This window comes from Chaetodon auriga, chromosome 6, assembly GCF_051107435.1.
Source record: "Chaetodon auriga isolate fChaAug3 chromosome 6, fChaAug3.hap1, whole genome shotgun sequence".
Lineage (NCBI taxonomy): Eukaryota > Metazoa > Chordata > Actinopteri > Chaetodontiformes > Chaetodontidae > Chaetodon > Chaetodon auriga.
Genome location: NC_135079.1, coordinates 2225001 through 2242771, shown reverse-complemented (window position 1 = coordinate 2242771; position 17771 = coordinate 2225001). Strand labels below are relative to the sequence as shown.

The following is a 17771-nucleotide window of genomic DNA, read 5'->3' as shown; positions in this document are numbered from 1 at the left end:
GTGTTTAATCGCGTGTCTTCAGAAAAATCACAAGCAGATACGTTGGTCCAGTTCCTCCAGCGTGAGGTCGTTTCAGGCCTGGTGAGGCGTTTGGTTTTCACTGCACCTTTGAAACTGACTTGACTTGCACTGCTTTTTGTATTTATGTCCCTTTGCTTTATGCTGCATCATCATTTCCTTGTTTTTTTTTGTTTTGTTTTGTTTTTTTTTCCAAATTCGACATATGTTTAGAAAAGGATGAAGCTTTTGTATTTGTTTGCATCTGAACAAAGAACAAAGAATCTGAGCAGACACTTGATGTCAGCTTTCAGTAATGAGCAGTTTTTGTGTAACCGCGGTGTGCCCCCCCCCCCCCCAAAAAAAAAAGGATGCAAGTTTTGCCTTTGTTCATGTGTGACAGCGACACCAGGCTGACACACTAATTCTGGCGTTTAAGCTGTTGAAATCTTTCTGAGCTGTCAGGTGAGCCGCAGCTCCAGCGTCCTGGCTAATGAACCTGCAGGAGAAGGTGAGTCTGTGAGCTCTGTGACGCGTTGGGGGGCAGACAGACCGCCGGGCTGACTGGTAGCAGCTGTAGGTCAGTTCACGAAATCATCAGAGAAGCTCCGGACTCATGAATGAATCACTCATCCTGCTTTAATTTCGGCCTCCGGCTCCTCCCCTCTGGTCTGAATCAGAGAGGTTTATTTGATTTTATTTTTTCCTGGCTGTGTTTTCTGCCTGACTGAGCGGCTGACTGTACGGCCGAGTGAACAGCTCGTCTGCCTCGCAGGCTGTTCCCGCCCCGCCGTCCTCGGTCGACGAGGTACCACAGAGGGACTCGCGAGTCAAATCTGCCGGAAATCAAACTAACGAGCTCTGACAGGAAGCAACGTGCTACCTGCTGGGAACATGGCCAACACTTTTCTGGGTTTCTCTATGAAATGCCTCACAGACTTTAACCCTCCTGCCGTGCTGTCGACATGGATCTGGTGTTTCCTGTCAGAGGTTTTATCCCGGTAATGAGTCGTCTGTGGTGGAGGACAGTCTGGACTGGACTTGAAACCATAGACCTTAAAACCGCAGATCACAGGCCGGATCAGCAGCTGTGTGGCCTGTCTGCTGAGACAGACGACAATTTAAAGCCTGAAACCACCAACGTTCACTTCTGCTCAGAGCAAACAGACATGAACTCAGCATTGTCAGGTGATCCGCTGCTGACATCACTATCGACAAACCCAGAGTCCAATTAAAGCTGACACTGAACTCTAACCCGAACTGTTTGTCGCCTCAGAAATGAATCGTGTTTTTCCGTTCACGTCCCTCAGCTCACCTTTATGTCATGCCTGTCCGTGTGCTGTCGACGGGGGCGGGGCCGGACGCCCAGGTACCAGCACACACGACCAGGATTCCCATCTCGCTCATCGGCGCCGGCACCGACTCATCGGACAAAATGGTCAAGGTGTGTTGACATCAGGTCGTGACCAGAAAGACTTTCATTTTCACACGCTGATGAGAAACTTTATCAGCTTTATGGAAAAGCTTAAAGGTGGTTTGTGCAGGCACATCTTTTCTGTAGAGTTCAAGAATTTCATGCATTTTCCTCTTCTCTTGGTATTTTCCTGCCCTGATTTCCATGTATTTCTTCTTTATTCCCGTTTCGTTTATCTGCCACCAGCCACCATCTGTTCACATCCACCTAGTTTCTCTGTTTCTGTCTGTGAAGTTATTTCGTTCTTCTTGATTAGTACTCTGCAGGAATATACTGTATTTATGAAAACCAAAGGAGCAGAATAATCCACCTTCTGTCTCGCAGCTCATTTCCCCGAGGCGCTCATCAACGCTGCTCACATTTCTGATGTGGCTTTGATCAGCTGACAGGCCCTCAGTGAAATTCTGCAGAGCTTCACTCGGAGCTAAATGCTTTTCAGTTTGTCGCTAAGTTTAATGTTTAATGCATTTCCAGGGTAAAGTGGTCCGTAAAGGTCCGCTGGTGTCGTTAGCAGCTGACAGCTTCATCCTGAAGGCCGTCATTCAAGGTAACTCTCCACGTGTGTGTGTGTGTGTCTGTGTGTCTGTGTGTGTGTGTGTGTGTGTGTGTGTCTGTGTGTCTGTGTGTGTGTCAGCTGTCTGTTTGTAGGGAACTGCTGCTACAAGGATCCCATTCAGCAGACTGTCAGTCACCAGGAGAAACCATCTCTTTGTACACTTTGTTTGTGCGTAGAGATTTTAGTTAATTAGCTAATTTTGCTTTCGACAGCCCGACAACCATTAACTGGTAACTAACTGGGTGACTGTTGTGTCCTGAACAAACAATATTATCTGTGTTTACACACCCGATTTGCAGAATTCAGCTCAATCATTTTTGTGATGCACTTAAACAAATATAACATTGACTCACCTGAAAGGGATTGAAGCTCATCTGAAACTTAATCTGATCAAAATTAGACTAAAATCTCTGTCAAAACTAGCTTTAACAAGAAAGAATACATAGATTTTAACGAGTAAAGACACATGGAATCAACAGCAACCATCCAAAAGCAGCATAAAGCTTTACATTTAGTTACTAATGTCTTAAAAATGTTACGCTTTGGGTTGAAATGTGAAGTTTTGGGCTCCGTGGGCAGCTGTGGCTTAGGAGGTTGTGCAGGTCGCCCAGTGATCACAGTGTTGGTTGAAGTGTCCTTTGGCAACACACTCAACCCCAGATTGCTCCAGATGGTCACCCCAGCATTGTGCGGGGTCGCTCGCTGCCGTCGGTGTGCCCGTGAATGAGTGAATGAACAGTGAAGTGCTTTGGATAAAATTGCCATATAACTGCAGCCACTTACTGTTTGTGAGACTCATGTTCATGTCCTCGGGGAACAGATGGTGGTGGAAGCTCGGTGATGTAGTGACTAATTGCAGGCTATTTGGCAAGCCATTGTGGCCAGAAAACTAGCAGTTACTAGGCTGACACCCAGGTTCTGCTGACTCGTGGCCTTTAGAAAGCCAGCTGATCTGATGGCCTCCACTCTTCAGTCCCTTCCCTTAAAGGTCAGCACTGTGAAGGTGTTTTGCTGGTGATGAGATTTCCCATATAGAAGTTCACAAAGGTCAGATTGTGTGCTGTGGGTTCAGGCTTGTTTGCTGAAAGCAGCTGGAAACGGCGACAGTTGACCAGACGCTGAATGTGCTGTAAAACCAAAACTGTGAGCCTAAGAGAGGCTTAAAGGCAGCATTGCAGAGCTGATGGTGTGGAGCGTTTCACTGTGTGTGTGTGTGTGTGTGTGTGTGTGTGTGTGTGTGTGTGTGTGTGTGTGTGTGTGTGTGTGTGTGTGTGTGTGTGTGTGTGTTAAGCTGTTTAACTGGTCTGTATTGTAGAAGCAGACGGAGGCCACTCTGTCTCATTGTCGTCTTGTCTCTGGCCTTCTTATCTCTGAGCAGCCTGATTAAAAAGCCACAGAGAGCTGAGGCTCTTATTGTGGCGGGGACATCTTTCCTACTGTTCGTTGAAACTCTCTGTGTCTCCAGCTGCAGGCTGAGCAGGACCACCTCTCCTGTATTGTCGGTTTCTCGAGCGTTCTGGTGCAGTGTGTCTCTGCAGAGATGTATTCTGTGTTTGTCTGAACCTGACTGATGCTGCTGTGTTTCCCAGTTTAATCCAGTTTGTTCAGACCGATGAGACCAGCTCATGTCCTGTCAGTAACGCTCACGTGACACCAGACATCTGAGATGTGATGTGTGGAAGCATTTTGGGTTGAGCAGCACAACTTCCTTCTAACCCACAGATGTTTCTGCCTTACTGCTCTAATTATGTGTCGCTGTGAGGCTTTGGAGGCGCCGCTAATGAACAGGACCACACATTTTACAAACACATCTCATGGTACTCCTCGTTAATAGGACGCGACAGGCCTAATGCGGAACAAGGGGCTCCGATTTTCCATGACCAAGATCCTAGAAAGTGTGCAGAATTGGCAAAACCCAGCAACAGAAATGTGGAAATATTCAGAGATCCACCTTAAAATTCAAGCCTTCTTTTTGGAAGGGATTCGCTTTCTGAACGTCGAATCCTCCATCTTTCCTTTGTTCGAGTTTTAAAAGATGTTCTGCGTCTGTTTTGCAGAAGAAGATTCCCAGCCAAACATGTCGTCCATTAATGTGGTCCTGCTGGGAGCGCTGGCCAAGGACTTCAATCAAGCTGTCAATCAAGGGGTAGGTTCACCTGAAGGAAATACATTCGCCGCACATCGTGAGCGCTGCCTCCTCATACAGGAATCACGTGAATCTGTCGTTGCTGTGTGCAGACGTGCTGTTGGGACAAAGCGTGGATGGAGGTGTGATGGTGCTCGTGCACGGGCCCACAGCGTTCTGCTTGTGATTCACAGTTTGAGTTATTTTCGCTTTCCTTTCATCTCCTTCGCGTCACCTGAGTGATAACAGACGAGGTGGTGTGTTTTTTTTTGTTTTTTTTTCCCGGTGCAGATCTCAAACACTCGTCACCTTCACAGAGAGCTCCAACTTATTTTGGATATCCCATAATACTTCATGAAGAGGCCAGAATATTTTATTATCTTACCTTCAGAGAAACTCCGGTCTTGTTTTTTTTGAGACAGGCTTATATTAGAGACGGACCTTTATTTCTAATTGTTGTCTGTTTGGTATTAAACATGTTTCGTCATATTTCAGTTAGGAGCCTCCCTGTTTTTTAAGCAGCTTCCATTTCGATTAGCTCTTGATAAACACCTCCTCCACATTCAGCTGTTGTCTTGATAAATTCAGTACAGTGTCCTGAGCAGGACGTCCATCAGTCAGCACAGTCCTGTCACTCTCACCCTGATTCTCATTCATTGATTATTCCGTCGTTTCTTGCTGTTTTCACTGCTAAGCTAATCTCACTGAAAGCTAACACGACTCACGTCACATTAAAATCCTTCCAGCCTCTCAAGGTGCACAACCTTTGATAGTATGCTTTTAATGTGAAAGGCGTTTTCAAAGCTGTTCGACCGTCCAGTAAGCAGTTCTGCCGCAGTTTTAAATGTAAAGACAGCCAAAACTAATCATTTGTTTTCTAATTTAGCTTCTTCCGCTGTGTGCTGCTGAATATATAAAGATGACTGTTTGAGAAAATGCTGCATGTTTCTTCATGCTTTCACTGCAGATGACAGAGAAAAAACATCGGTGCAACAGATTTCCCAGGAGAGGAAAAGAAAATCCAGTTTGAGCAAAGCCGTCCTGTTACTGTCCTCTTTAGACGTCCTTTAATGAAAAGTAGTCAGACCGTGTGTGAGGCAGTTTAATTCTGCCTAATGAGCGATAAGGAGGCAGAATATCATGATGAGATGTAACGCTGATTGTGATGATTAGATTTGGTTTTCTGAGTTCTGATCTGAACTAACGTGTCACGTTCTTCTCCTCGACATCGTCTTAATGGACAGCTGCAGAGCTTTTCACCTCGACTGTCAATCAGGCTTTGTGTTTGTGTTGTTTTTTTGATTTAATAAACTGCTTTTTACTGTTAGTGCTCAGCTTGTTGTCGCACTGAGACACTTCACCGACTCTGCTTTTCCCCCAAACCCATCACTGTGCTCGGAATAATATACGACTCATGGCACTTATTGCATTTGACGTATTTGTCTGATTAGATAATAACTGCGAGCAGAGAAAGTGTCCTTGGCATGCAGAGAGGAGTTTGGAGAAGTTACTTACTTGAGCCCTTTCATGTGAGAGGGTGAGTGAAGAACCTTTCAAAGCCTTTTTCAATGAATATTCATGTGATGCTGATGAGGATGCATTATTTTATTGACATTAAAAACGAGGCTTGGATATTTGGAAGGTGTGTCTGTGGAAAATGGATTTTTCTGCATCATAAAATCTGTGATTTGAATAAGGTAAAGAGCTGATTGATACATGCGATCAGCCGATGGGTGTGACGATGTGGGAGATGATGAATTCATCTCCATACTGTGTGTTTGAAGACGTGAGCTGAGCTGTGTTTAGCCTCCCGTGGCTCGAAGTGATTGAACATCCTGCGAAAAAATGAGGAGGAAAAATCTGTAGTGTCTGTTTATCCGGATCATGTAAAGTGTCTAATTTAACGGTAGATATGGAGAGTCATGGGCCAAGTTGTAATAAACTGGAATTGTCCCTTAACTTTAAGATAAGATGATGATCCTTTATTGTCTTTTATGATCCTTTATTTTATCCCCCAGATGGGACATTTGGGTTTCACAGCAGCAGCTTAAAAAGGTGCAGATACATGGGGAACTTAAATAGTTTAAAGCTAAAGTGAAATAATGAAATCAAAATCAGAGTAGGATAAGACAGAAGCTGCACAGAGCAATTGAAGCGATCGCAGTACACGAGTACACGCACAGTGATTAACGTAAGAAAATCCTTCAGTTTTCAAGAAATCACACCTTATTTTTATTATACAGTATTTTTTCTGCACATTCGCATTCACTGATTACTGAGTGTCGAATACTGAATTGTTCTCTCAGTAACAGCTTTCATTGTCACTGGTGGAGCCTCCTGTGCTAGATTCAGGCCGCCTTCACACGCAGGATTAACAGGAAACAATGCATGCATGTCATCCATCTTTAGTTTGGAATTTGATCTCATTTGAAGTCACAGTTTAGCGTTCAGTCACCTCCAGATGAACCAGAGCCGCGTGAAGTTTCTGCTCATGCATTTTAAACTGCTGCTGCGTCGCATTCAAAGCGTTGAACTGGTGAAACATAAGGTGGCTTTTATTGTGAAGCAGCCACAGGAAGTGCTGCGTATCTGTCAGCAGTGGCTCCTCTGTTGTTTCTGACAAAGCAGCTGCTCAGCGAGTGAATTCCACCTCCAGATTTCTGGGACCAGGACTGAAATCTTAAGGATTACAGCTTTAAGGTTTCCTTCAAAGAATAGATTATCCTGAGCTCTGCTCGCTCGGCTCTTCGTGTGTCAGGCCTCCGGTGTGACAGTTCACCTCCTGCAGCCCCCTTGAACTTCACAAAGTTCCTCTGATACTGTCACATCTGTGCACATCTGTGCACGGCAGCAGCTGTGATGCTGTTTGCAGAGCAGCGAGTCTGTTTTTGACCTGGGCGGGGACAGTGAACACATCAGGGATAATCCTCTGTCGGCAGCATCTCACTGTGCTTTTGGTTTCCCTACGGCGGCGTGTTGATGGAACTCAGAGCGCCGCAAAGCTCGGTGAAGTCAGGAAACCATCAGAGGCTGAGCCGCCACGCTCGGCTGTAGATCACAGAGTTCTTGTCAGGCTGTGTGTCTCTGTAACGTGATTATTCAGACTATCTGCCGTCCCTTTGTCAGGCTTTCAAGCCGTCTCGGGGGCAGCTGACATGCCAAACAAAAGACAATCTCCACTTTTCACACCAGCTTATCATCGGCGGCTTGTTGTGACGTCTTACTTAATGTCTCCCAGGACGCTGCATCTGCTGCTTCAATCTGTCCTCCCTCTGGGAAGAAGGATGTATATTTATCTCTCTCTGCTCTCTCAGTTCTAATCCCTGATTTCCCTGCTTGTTGTTGTTTATCTTGTGTTTTCCTGCAGGATGTGGTGGTGGCCTCTGGCTTCACTGTGGGCAAGTCTCCCACAGTTCATAAGGACAAGTTGCACCCCTTTAACCTGCTGCTGTCAGGAGACGACGCCTGTGTTTACGTGAGGACTTTTCTAAATCTGAGTCTATATAAATAAGCCCTTTCTCAGTCTGTCGTTCACGGTTCATCTGCGCTGTCGGGCCTTTCACATCTGGCCTCTTTGGTTAAAACAACCTCTGCTGTGTTCGCCTGAAGTGCGTTTGAGCTGGTGTGAAAGCTGTCAATCAAACTGTGGTGCACACTAAACAGCTGGACTGAGAGGAGGAGGGTCTCAGTCCACTTCCAAGCTAACCCTGGTTCAGTCTGTGGTCTGAAAGCAAACAGATCAACCACAGTGTGTTCTAACAGACATGTAGTGTTAGCTCAAAAGCTAACTTCAGGTTCAGTCACAGTACACGTTAAAACAGCACCACGTTCTGATTGTTCTGCATGTTTTAGTCCATCAACTGCAAAATTAAAAGCCATTTCTTGTCCAAACCAGAGAGAGATTGAGCGCTCAGACTTGGTTTTAAGGGTTAGGTTAGACTCAGGTGTAGGTTAGGAGTCAGACGTGTGTCTAAATCCAGTCTGCAGGCTGTCACGGTGCGTCAGAGCATGATGTCTTCTCATCTCCGGCCGTCTCTCACTCTGCGTCTCCGTCAGACAGACACAACATCAACACGACCACCTGGAGACGTGTCTCTGTTTACCTGCTGATGAATTTCACATCCTCCTCATGTTTCACCTGCAGGCTCAACCATCACCACACACACAACACAGCACGCTTCCTCACATTTCCAGCCGACACAGGCTGTGAACCACATTTCAAAACTTTATTTCCAGTATTTATATTTATTGGAGTTCACAGCTTCAAGTATCAACATACCCAAAATTCAAAAACTGTATTAAAAATGCTCAGAGTCAAAAAGCTCAGTGTGGATGTTGAAGGATAGAGGCTGCTGCAGGCTGATTGGCTGAGCGTAGAGAAATAAGATTCACTCTTTTATTAAAGTCTGTTGTGTTCTGAGGTGAAGTTCACTCAGCATTACTTCTTTTTGAGACAGTGGTTCTTTCTGATATTATTCTACTGCCCTCACTTCCTCACTCTCCCTGTCATTTGTCCTCCAGCAGCAGTGGCCTCTGCTCTAATGTCTCCTCTCTGTCCTCGTCCCTCAGGTGTCCCGTCCGCCCCCTCCTCCCGACCCCGGATCCCCACCGGCCGTCAAGAGGAGCTCCGCGCTCTCCACTGAGGTCAGAGTCGTGAGCCGGTTAGCTGAAGAGGCTGCTGGAGTGTGTTGTGCAGGTCTTGTATCTGTCAGGAAGCTTCATGTCAGCTGCTGGCTGCTCGGAGTCACCTCCGCTGGATCAGGGTCTCAGCAGACCCTGGTGATGAGGACGGTTAGAGGAGTGTCTTTAAACCTCACAGCTTTCAGTAACTTTATGATCTTATTATTCAAGTACAGAAGAAGAAGACGCTTCGGAACATTTCAGGAGAAAAACCTGACATGTTGTCAAACACACTTTCCTCTGGGTGTCTACACGCTGTTTCTGACTGTTTGCAGGGAAATTACAACTTTTTATCTTCTTTTCTTATTCAGAACATCATGAATTTTGTCATAACATGACTTTTTGTATAAATATTACAGATAATTTTACTTCTTATTATGCAATATATAATTACAAACAAGTCAAACTCAATCACCACCAGACAAAAATTTTGTAAAAAGCTTCAAAACACCTTAATTATTCCATAATGTACTCACACAGTCCTCGATATAAATTAATTAAAGACTCCCTAAAATCTGAAATTGTAAAAAAGTGCTTTAATTTGCCAGTTTTGGTGAAAAGTAGTTTTCATTTTTGCTAATGTGTCACTTCATCAGTATCTCCTCAGTGTTTGTTTTGAGTCACATTGTGATTAAAAAAAAAGAAAATTTCATTTATTTTTTTGTCATGTTGCCCCCAAAAATATATTTTTTGTCCCAACGTTGATTTGTTTCCGTCAGTGCCAGCAGCACGCAGGCAGAGAGCCAGCTGGGGGCTGATGCTGTTAACCCTGCTTTGGTACCGTCTGTGACTGGCGCTCTCCCTGCTGTATGTTGCACCTTCTCATGATTCAAATCATCGGTCAAAAACACATCGCAGGCTGCAGGACTTCCCGTTTCTGTGAATGCTGGTTGTCTGGTTATTTGCCATCACCACAGTGGTGGCCATGAAAGAGAGGCCGCTAACGCCAGCTGGCCTCCCGTCTTTTCCATAGTGCGGGATGAACAGAGCGTGGAGTGTGTGAGCGCTGCCAGTGACTCAGCAGGTGTTGAAATAACATGACTGGAAACATCCAGTGGGAATCAGTGCTGACATTCGGAAGCTATGCTAACTAGCCTCGGCTTCCTGAGTGAAATACAAAGTCAGCTGCACAGTGGCTCATCCCGAATACTGAAGACAATCACATATAAAGCCTGTGACGGAGTACTGGTGAGGTGGAGAAAAGCAGAATAAATGCAACAGACAGAATAAAAATGACTAAAAAAGAGAGATTAAATGTTTTCAAAAGCCACCGATCAAAGTCTAAAGACTGAGTTTAAGAGCTGATTGGGACTGCTGGGCTTGTTTTGTACCGTGGAAGCAGTGCTGGGAGGAATAAATGTTGGGCAGACGGCCTCTGTCTGCGTGCCTCTTTCCTGAGCATATGCTCATTTTTCAGATCTTTAGCTGAAAGTCACGTGTGACTGAGGAAACGCTGACAGATGCAGGTCGGCTGCTCTGAGCAGACTTCTGCGACGCTCCTAACATTTAGCAGACCTCGGTTAGCATGTTAGCATGCAGGTGTGACAGCTGTTAGCAGTAATAACGCTGTGATGATGGATGCAACGCACCGCCTGGAACAGAAAGTCTTCATCCAGGTTTTTTTAAATGTAATGTAACTGCTGCAGTGCTGAACATGCTTCACAAACAGCGCAGAGCTGCTGTGATCAAACATCTGCATGTCCACATGACGTGAAGGAGGAGACAAACATGGACAGATCTTTGTGAGACTTGAACTGCTGGCCTACATCTCATGGCCTCACCTCCATCTTGTCCTTCTCGCTGAGTACAGGCCAAACTGAAAGGGCTTAACGGCGCAGATGGATTTCTTTTCTCTTCCAGTGAAAAGTTGATTGTTTTCGGCCCTTATTGCTTCATCGCACTGTCAGCTCAGCCTTCACATTACAGCACATTTATTCTGACACTCACGCAGGAAGTGACTTTGTGCTATCTACAGCAGCTTCATCGTTAGCTCACAGCAGCAAATGAACAGAGCAGAGGAGAGAGCAGCTGGACTCCTGCTGTGACAGTGTGTTGATAAATGATAAGTGAGGTGATATTATGCACAGGAATGGACGAGGGACTACACCCGAGCGAATGTAGTGACAACTGTGAAATTACATGTGGTTTAACACATGAGCTGCTGTGAAAGTGTAAAGTGAGTAAATGATGAAACCCCTGCCTGATTCTGCCCCCTCTCCTCAGCATCATCACACATGTTAAGGGATGTTGTCAGATTACAGCAGTTTGCCTGTTGGCCAGTTTTTAAACATGTTGGTGGAAGATCTGTCTGTCATTCGAGATGTCTGAACCCCACAGTGTCTTATCACACGCTGACTGCCTCCGAGTGGGTGTGTGGGAGGGAGTGAGGATTTAAGTTGCTTTAGTGAAAAGCATCTGCCAAATAAATGTAATGTATTTTAAAGTGCAGTAACACAGCATGCTCACCTGAGCTGCTGGGGCCTCGTTTTAACGCCGCTTTGTCTCCGCTCAGGTTTCGAGGACGAACAAGGCCCCAAAATACACGTACGTCCGACTGGACGACCTGAAGGCGGGATCCGTGGTCAACGTGTACGGAGTGGTGGTCTTCTTCAAGCAGCCGTTCAGGAGCCGTGGCACAGGTCAGTCCTGAACCTGACAGCCCGGAAGAGAAGCCTGAATGACTGAAAACATGCAGAGTCTGCCGCCATGCTCGGTGCTCGGAGAGGCACTGAGCTAAATGCTAACACTAGCATGCTAACACGTTCACACTGGCAATGTTAACATGCTAATTTCAGCAGATGCAATGTTTACGATGTTCATCATCTTGTTTAGCATGTTAGCATGCTAGCATTTGGCGCCAAACACATAGTACAGCTAATGAGAATGTCAGTCCAGCAGCTGTTGAGACATTTCAGTTTGGTGGAGCAACAACACGTCTGTGCTCTAATATGATTCATATCATGGCCACTGCTGAGATTTCAAGAATAAAGTCAAAGTAATATTGTTAGAAAATATTGCGTAATAGGCAGTAGGTTCACCAAAATGTTAGAATTTTATAAAAAAAAATCCAATAATATACAACAAATAAGGAGTTTCAGCCTTTTCAGCACCCTGGACAGAGGCGTCGGGACGCTCGGCGGCTGTGTCTGAGACATTTTTAGAGGCTTGTTTAAAAATGTTGATCGTCTTCTGTAAAAGAAAGTGGGAACATAAACCACATCACCTCCTCTGAGACAGAAATGAGCTGACAGACAGAAAAGAAGCGAAAATGTTTCATGAAGTGATAAAAGCCGGATCAGTGCTGAGTGAAAGCAGAGATTTTCCCTTTTTTTAGATGGAAATGTCTCTGATTATTCCTGTAACGCGCTCAGAAAGGTGTGGAGAGGAGTGGGATGGCAAAGTGTATTTTCAGTTTACGTGTTGATCGTCTCATAATGAGTGTCTGGGTTTGAACAGGCTTTAAAAGCTTCAGTCCTCATCAGCATCATGCAGGAAGCTGCATTAATCAAATCCACTGCACCTCTGGAGCAGCGTTTAGTCATCCGCTTCATTTCCCCGTTAACACACTGCAGCTGATACCGCACAGCGCAGAGAGGCGAGCTACCGAAGAAGAGCCATGGAAATAATGAAAGACGGCAAACAGCAGACGTTTCAGTCTGAGTCAGCCTGCAGCCACGCGGCACAGGGCGATCAGCTGTGTGACTTTGTCGTCATCTGCTTGGATACTTTCAGCGTCCTTTAAAGTATTTTAAAGATGTGAGAGGAGTCCGTCTGACCCGACAGTGACAGAGTGAACGCAGAGAGCAGCCTCGCTGGAATGACCGTCGTGACCAGCTGCGTCGAGCTCTGCGTCCCGCTCAGCTTTACCGTCTCCAACTGAACTAACAGAAGAGTCACACTGTTATTTTGGCCCTGAAGACTCGACAAGTACGATGTCTAAAATCCTCGACAAGTTGTCCGAGAGTGTGAAATCCTCCGCTGAAAGTCTCTGTGCATGTTTGATCCTGATCTACGATGGCCGAGCGATCTCAACGCACTGCGACTGTGAAAAGACGCAAATACACAAAACACAAACGCACAACGTCAGTTTGACAGATACTCACAACACAGCCAAGTACACACGACACAGTATAAATACTCACAACACAGCCAAGTACACACGACACAGTATAAATACTCACAACACAGCCAAGTACACACAACACACTATAAATACTCACAACACACTGTAAATACTGTGTTGTGTGTATTTCCGTGTGCACTGTAGATGGAACATATGTACAGTACGTTCACTCACTCACTGTTTGGTTGTTTGGGTTGGATGTGCGGCTGTCTTGTGGACTTTGAGGGTTCTTGTGGGCTTTAAGTATTATGGTATGGATGGTCGGTATTTATTTATGTTCACAAAGGGTGAGAGCGGGAGCATCACCTGTATTTGTACAGGTGACAAACCTTCAGACCGAAGTTGACATCTTCCACGTGGGGTTACGTCACAAAGCAGGATTCGGCTGTAACCACAGGAGGTCTTCTCTCCACAGACTTCTGCTCCAGCCTGAAGATTACCGATCAGTCCAACCAGAAGATCAGCTGCACCATCTTCTGTGAGAAGCTGGAAGACCATCCCAAAATCTTTCAAGTCGGAGACATCATCCGCATGCACAGAGTCAAGGTGCAGTCTGGATTAGTATCCATGTCTTTTGTTATGAAACTGAAAATGTACGTGTTTGTTAGTAGTTTTGAAGGATGGAAGTTATGGAATGAAACCACCAAAGTTCTTCACCTGAGATTATGTCACTTTGAGATAAGTGAATGTTAAATACTTCAGGGATGAATAATTCCTCGTTTCTCTGTGCAGACTCAGCTCTTCAACGACTCCGTCACGCTGGTCAACACCTTCGGTTTCTCCGTGGTGACATTCGACGGGGCGGTGGGTGGACCCGTGGAGCCGAGGACCTCCAGCCGCTCCTTCCACTTCGACCCGTCGGACCGTCGGACCGTGGAGGAGCTGCGATCCTGGGCCGCCAGCCAGGCCCTCCTCCCTCAGGTTCCCACAATCCCCCTGTCTGCCGTTCAGCCCAAGTCTTACTTCGACCTGACCTGCCAGCTGCTGGCCAAAGCTCCCATCGACACCACCTGCACCCTGCTGAGGGTAAGCCACGAAGAGCTGCAGAGGAAACTAACAAGTTGAATTACTAATCAAACACGGCGCTCTCCAGCGCCTTAATGAGCCAGACTGTGTCCGTGTTCTTCATGCAGCCGAATGACACAAGAGCAGCAGCACTGAACCTTTTCCACAGGTGGTGGTAGAATAGATGAGCCTGAAGCTGCTGTGAAGTCTGCATCACTTCTGCAGGTCGATGAATTCAGAGTGCTGCAGAATGGTTTCATTTTTCGTGTTCAGCGGGTTTTACACAGTGTGACAGACTGTGAAGCAGCTCGTCGGAGGCTGACACAGAACCCTGCTTCCAGAAAGGTTGGACGCTGTGTCCAGTGTAAATACAAACAGAGGAAATCATTTCCAGTCAAAGTGAACCTCGCTCCATCTTTCCAGGATGCCCCTTTCATACCCAGTCATGATCCTCTCACCTGTTACCAGTGAGCCTGTTTACCTGTGGAATGTTCCAAACAGGTGTTTTTAGAAAATATAGATCCAAAGAGTTTGAACCAGACGCCCTTTTCCTGCAGTGGTAACAGGTTTGATTCTGCCTCACCTCACCCACGAGCGCGTCCATGAACGATAAAGGAAATATGACATGAAGCTCATTGAAATGAACAGGTTACAGTATTCACAGTGAAGGCCACGTATTTAGTGAGCGAGGCGACTGTTTGAACAGTCGTCTACAAACTACGATGTGTCAGGATCCAGTTCAGCTCGGCGAGCGATGGATCCATTGATCGTCAATCAAAGGCAAGCCTTCAAACCATCACGCCGCTGCCCCTCTCTGTCGTTGCAAAGCGTACCCTGCGGGTGGCGTTTGGCCTTTGTTGATCCTCTCTGGCTCTGAAAAGTGGTCGAGTTGAACGAGGGGGCATCTGAAAATTCATCGTCATAATGGACGCCCTCGTGGCTGCAGGCAGCGGGCACCAGAACCAGCAAACTGGTTCAGTCGGTCATGTCCTGCGTTCCATATGTTCCTAAACCTAAATACACCAGTAGTGACAGAACAGAAGCCACGTTTTTTTTTATCATATTTGACTCCAGGATTTAATTTGAATAGATTCAACATCAGAGGCGAGTGAAGTGGATCTGAGGCTGAAGTTAATCTTTAGTCTGTGATGTTTCCTGCTAATAAACAGCACAGAATCTCCACAGTGTGCGTTCACGCTGCAGCTTCACACTCACCGGGAAGCTTCCCTGGAGGCTGTTTACTGTCAGCTTATCTCCATTTGTTCCGACCGTCTTGTTTTTATTACCCGTAGTCACCTGTTTTTTTCCTGTTGTTGATGTTAATGTGACTTGTCGCCTTGTTATGTAGCCGCGTTGCTGTCTTGTTTCCTCCTTGTTCCTCCATCCACGGTTCCTTTTAAAACCTCTCACCTGCTTAAGTAGTTCATATTGCCTTTTTCCCTTTGGGATAGTGGAGCTGTTTGCCTTCAGTCTGCATCTGTCTTGCAGTGAAGTCAGTTGGCCTCAGTGGGAGGAGGGCTCATGTATTTTATCTGGGTCCTGAGCTGTTTTACCTGCCGCCTCCGTTTTCAGAACAGAAATGAGGCTGTAAGTGGCGCCTGGTTTCCTGCCAGTGAGGCTGATAGATGAGATAAATCTGAGCAGGATTTGGCAGCGACTGCTGGTCTGCTGCCATTCTGCTCTCGCTGATTTCTGCTTTGAGCCTGCTGTTACACAACGACTCATGCAACCAGGAGGGGATGCTTTCCAAATCATAAAAGGTTGTTCGAGGAAGCGTAGACCTTTCCTCAAGCACCCGCGGTCATCTTCACCTCAGAGTTGGTCACATCGTAGTGTAGATTTAACGTGGAGCTTAGAGCTGAAAGAGTTAGTTGATGTATTGATCGATAGGTCAGTTGACAGAAAATAATGGTGATCTGTATTTAGCAGTACATCAAATCAATCAAAAACACAGAACAGTCACTGGTTCCAGTTTCTACTCCTGTGTTTGAGGAGTCTTCATCTCTCTGCTTTCACTCCAGTGATGGAGGTGAGTGGAATTCATGGAGAAATGGGCTTGGCTGCTATGACGTTATGTACTGTGAGACAATATAAATTTATCAGGCATTACAGACTTTTTCCATACCATTTATCATGTGGCAGCGTTTCTTTTATTAGCTCTTGGTGTTCAGACCGTTGTGGACAGTGTTGCAGATCAGTGAGCACGATGTTTTATGGCAGCGGTGGATTTTTATATGATGTGATGAACTTCGTGTGTGTTTGTGGTCATGTATTACTCATGTTGTGGGGACATAAATGTGTGTACACAGTCACATTGTGGGGACTGGCCTTCCTTATGGGGACAAATGGCAAATTCCCATAATGGAAATGATTGAATTTGAGGGTGAAGACTTGGGTTAAGGTTAGGCTTAGGTTAGCTTTCACGAACTTTGAGTGACTTTCATTTGTTTGCTGTAAATTCCCAAATGAAACCTGGTACTGAAATACAGCGGAGTCTCAAATAAAGGCCTGGTCCAAAACCATTGAGGGGTATTGGAATTAAATCCAGTTTAACCTGCATTTCCACAGCACAGTCACGTCGTTCTCTCCTCTCTGCTGAAAACAGCTTCTTGAACACTCTTTATTCAGTGACTCCAGTCGTGAAGTCATGCATCCCATTAACCTGCTGGATGGCAATGATGGTTTCTTAATGGCAATACAAAAAATGAAAAGACGAAGGAGAATCTGAAAATATCATTTTATGCCGTAGCGTTAAGATTTCCCTTCATTTGAAATAAAAACCTGTTTGTTCTTGGTGTTATGTGTCATCACATTCCACATTTTTTGGCTCGTGAGTATCATTGTCTGTCATGTTTTCGTGTCTTTTCAGGTGTGGGACGGGACCAGGTGTCCTCACACTCTGCTGAAGGTCATAGTCGAGCCGAACGCCACGGAGGGGCCGTGCTCCTTCTCTAAAAAGAGGGAAGAACTCATCGCTAACGTCCTCGTCTACGACAACCACGTGGAGTTCGCCAAACAGCTGAAGGTCAGAAACTACATTCACTGCAGCTCAGGGTTAAAATATTGGGCTCAATGTTGAGATTATGATTAATTCAGCACCTTATTGACGGCGTTTGCATCATAACTCATGTCAAACACAGAAGAAGACACATTGGGGATAGACATCCAAAAGCCTGCTCAGAAAGCATAAATAGACACTTATTATAATGTCCCTGATGGTTAAACACATATCCAGGAGGGGGCAGAGCAGGGCCGAGTCATCCCTAAATGACACCAGAACATCTTCAGGTTTGGTCTGTCATGGTGACACTGAGAGACCACAGTAGATAAAACAGCAGCGATGACAAACCCTTCAGTTTCTCAACAAAAGCAGCAGGAATGTCAAAATCCATGAAGACGACCTTTTATGATTTAAACCATCAGTGTATGTTTGACATTACGAAGTCTCATCGGTCCCTTCGTCCATTTATGTGCAGATATTTCCTGTGGCTGGAAAACTTGTGTAGTAGCACTGACATGCTAACGATTTTCCTGCAGCGGCCCAACAGCAGTGACGGTGATACTTTCCTTCAGAGGACTCAGTGTCTACATTTAATTCCTGGTCCAAAAGAAGCCCCTGCTCTGGGGTAGTACTGCAGTTTTCCGTCTCCTGGAGTGTGTGTAAACACTGCTCTGGTTTTTTAATCCGTCATCGTCAGAGTAGTTTGTCTAATCTTCATGGTTCTTTGGATCTGGTGGAAACAGGAATGTGGAAAAAGGATTTTTAGTTTTCGGTTGAGTTCGTGCGTTTGGTCCTTTGTTCCATAATCCC

The 17771-nt window shown here is 45.7% G+C and overlaps 1 protein-coding gene across 2 annotated transcripts in view; it reads left to right on the top strand.

Annotated features, from left to right (window-relative positions):
- The window catches only part of pot1 (protection of telomeres 1 homolog), a 53141-nt gene that overhangs the window by 13299 nt on the left and 22071 nt on the right, over nt 1-17771 (top strand). Inside the window, exons 2-10 of one of the 2 annotated variants that reach the window (XM_076733902.1) lie at nt 1308-1441; nt 1946-2018; nt 4085-4173; nt 7520-7627; nt 8722-8796; nt 11345-11471; nt 13371-13501; nt 13688-13981; nt 16830-16985. In XM_076733902.1, coding sequence (XP_076590017.1) covers nt 1322-1441; nt 1946-2018; nt 4085-4173; nt 7520-7627; nt 8722-8796; nt 11345-11471; nt 13371-13501; nt 13688-13981; nt 16830-16985 — 1173 coding nt within the window. In that variant the 5' untranslated portion in view covers nt 1308-1321. The remainder of the gene's footprint in view (nt 1-1307; nt 1442-1945; nt 2019-4084; nt 4174-7519; nt 7628-8721; nt 8797-11344; nt 11472-13370; nt 13502-13687; nt 13982-16829; nt 16986-17771) is intronic. The other variant, XM_076733901.1, reaches the window with a different exon arrangement.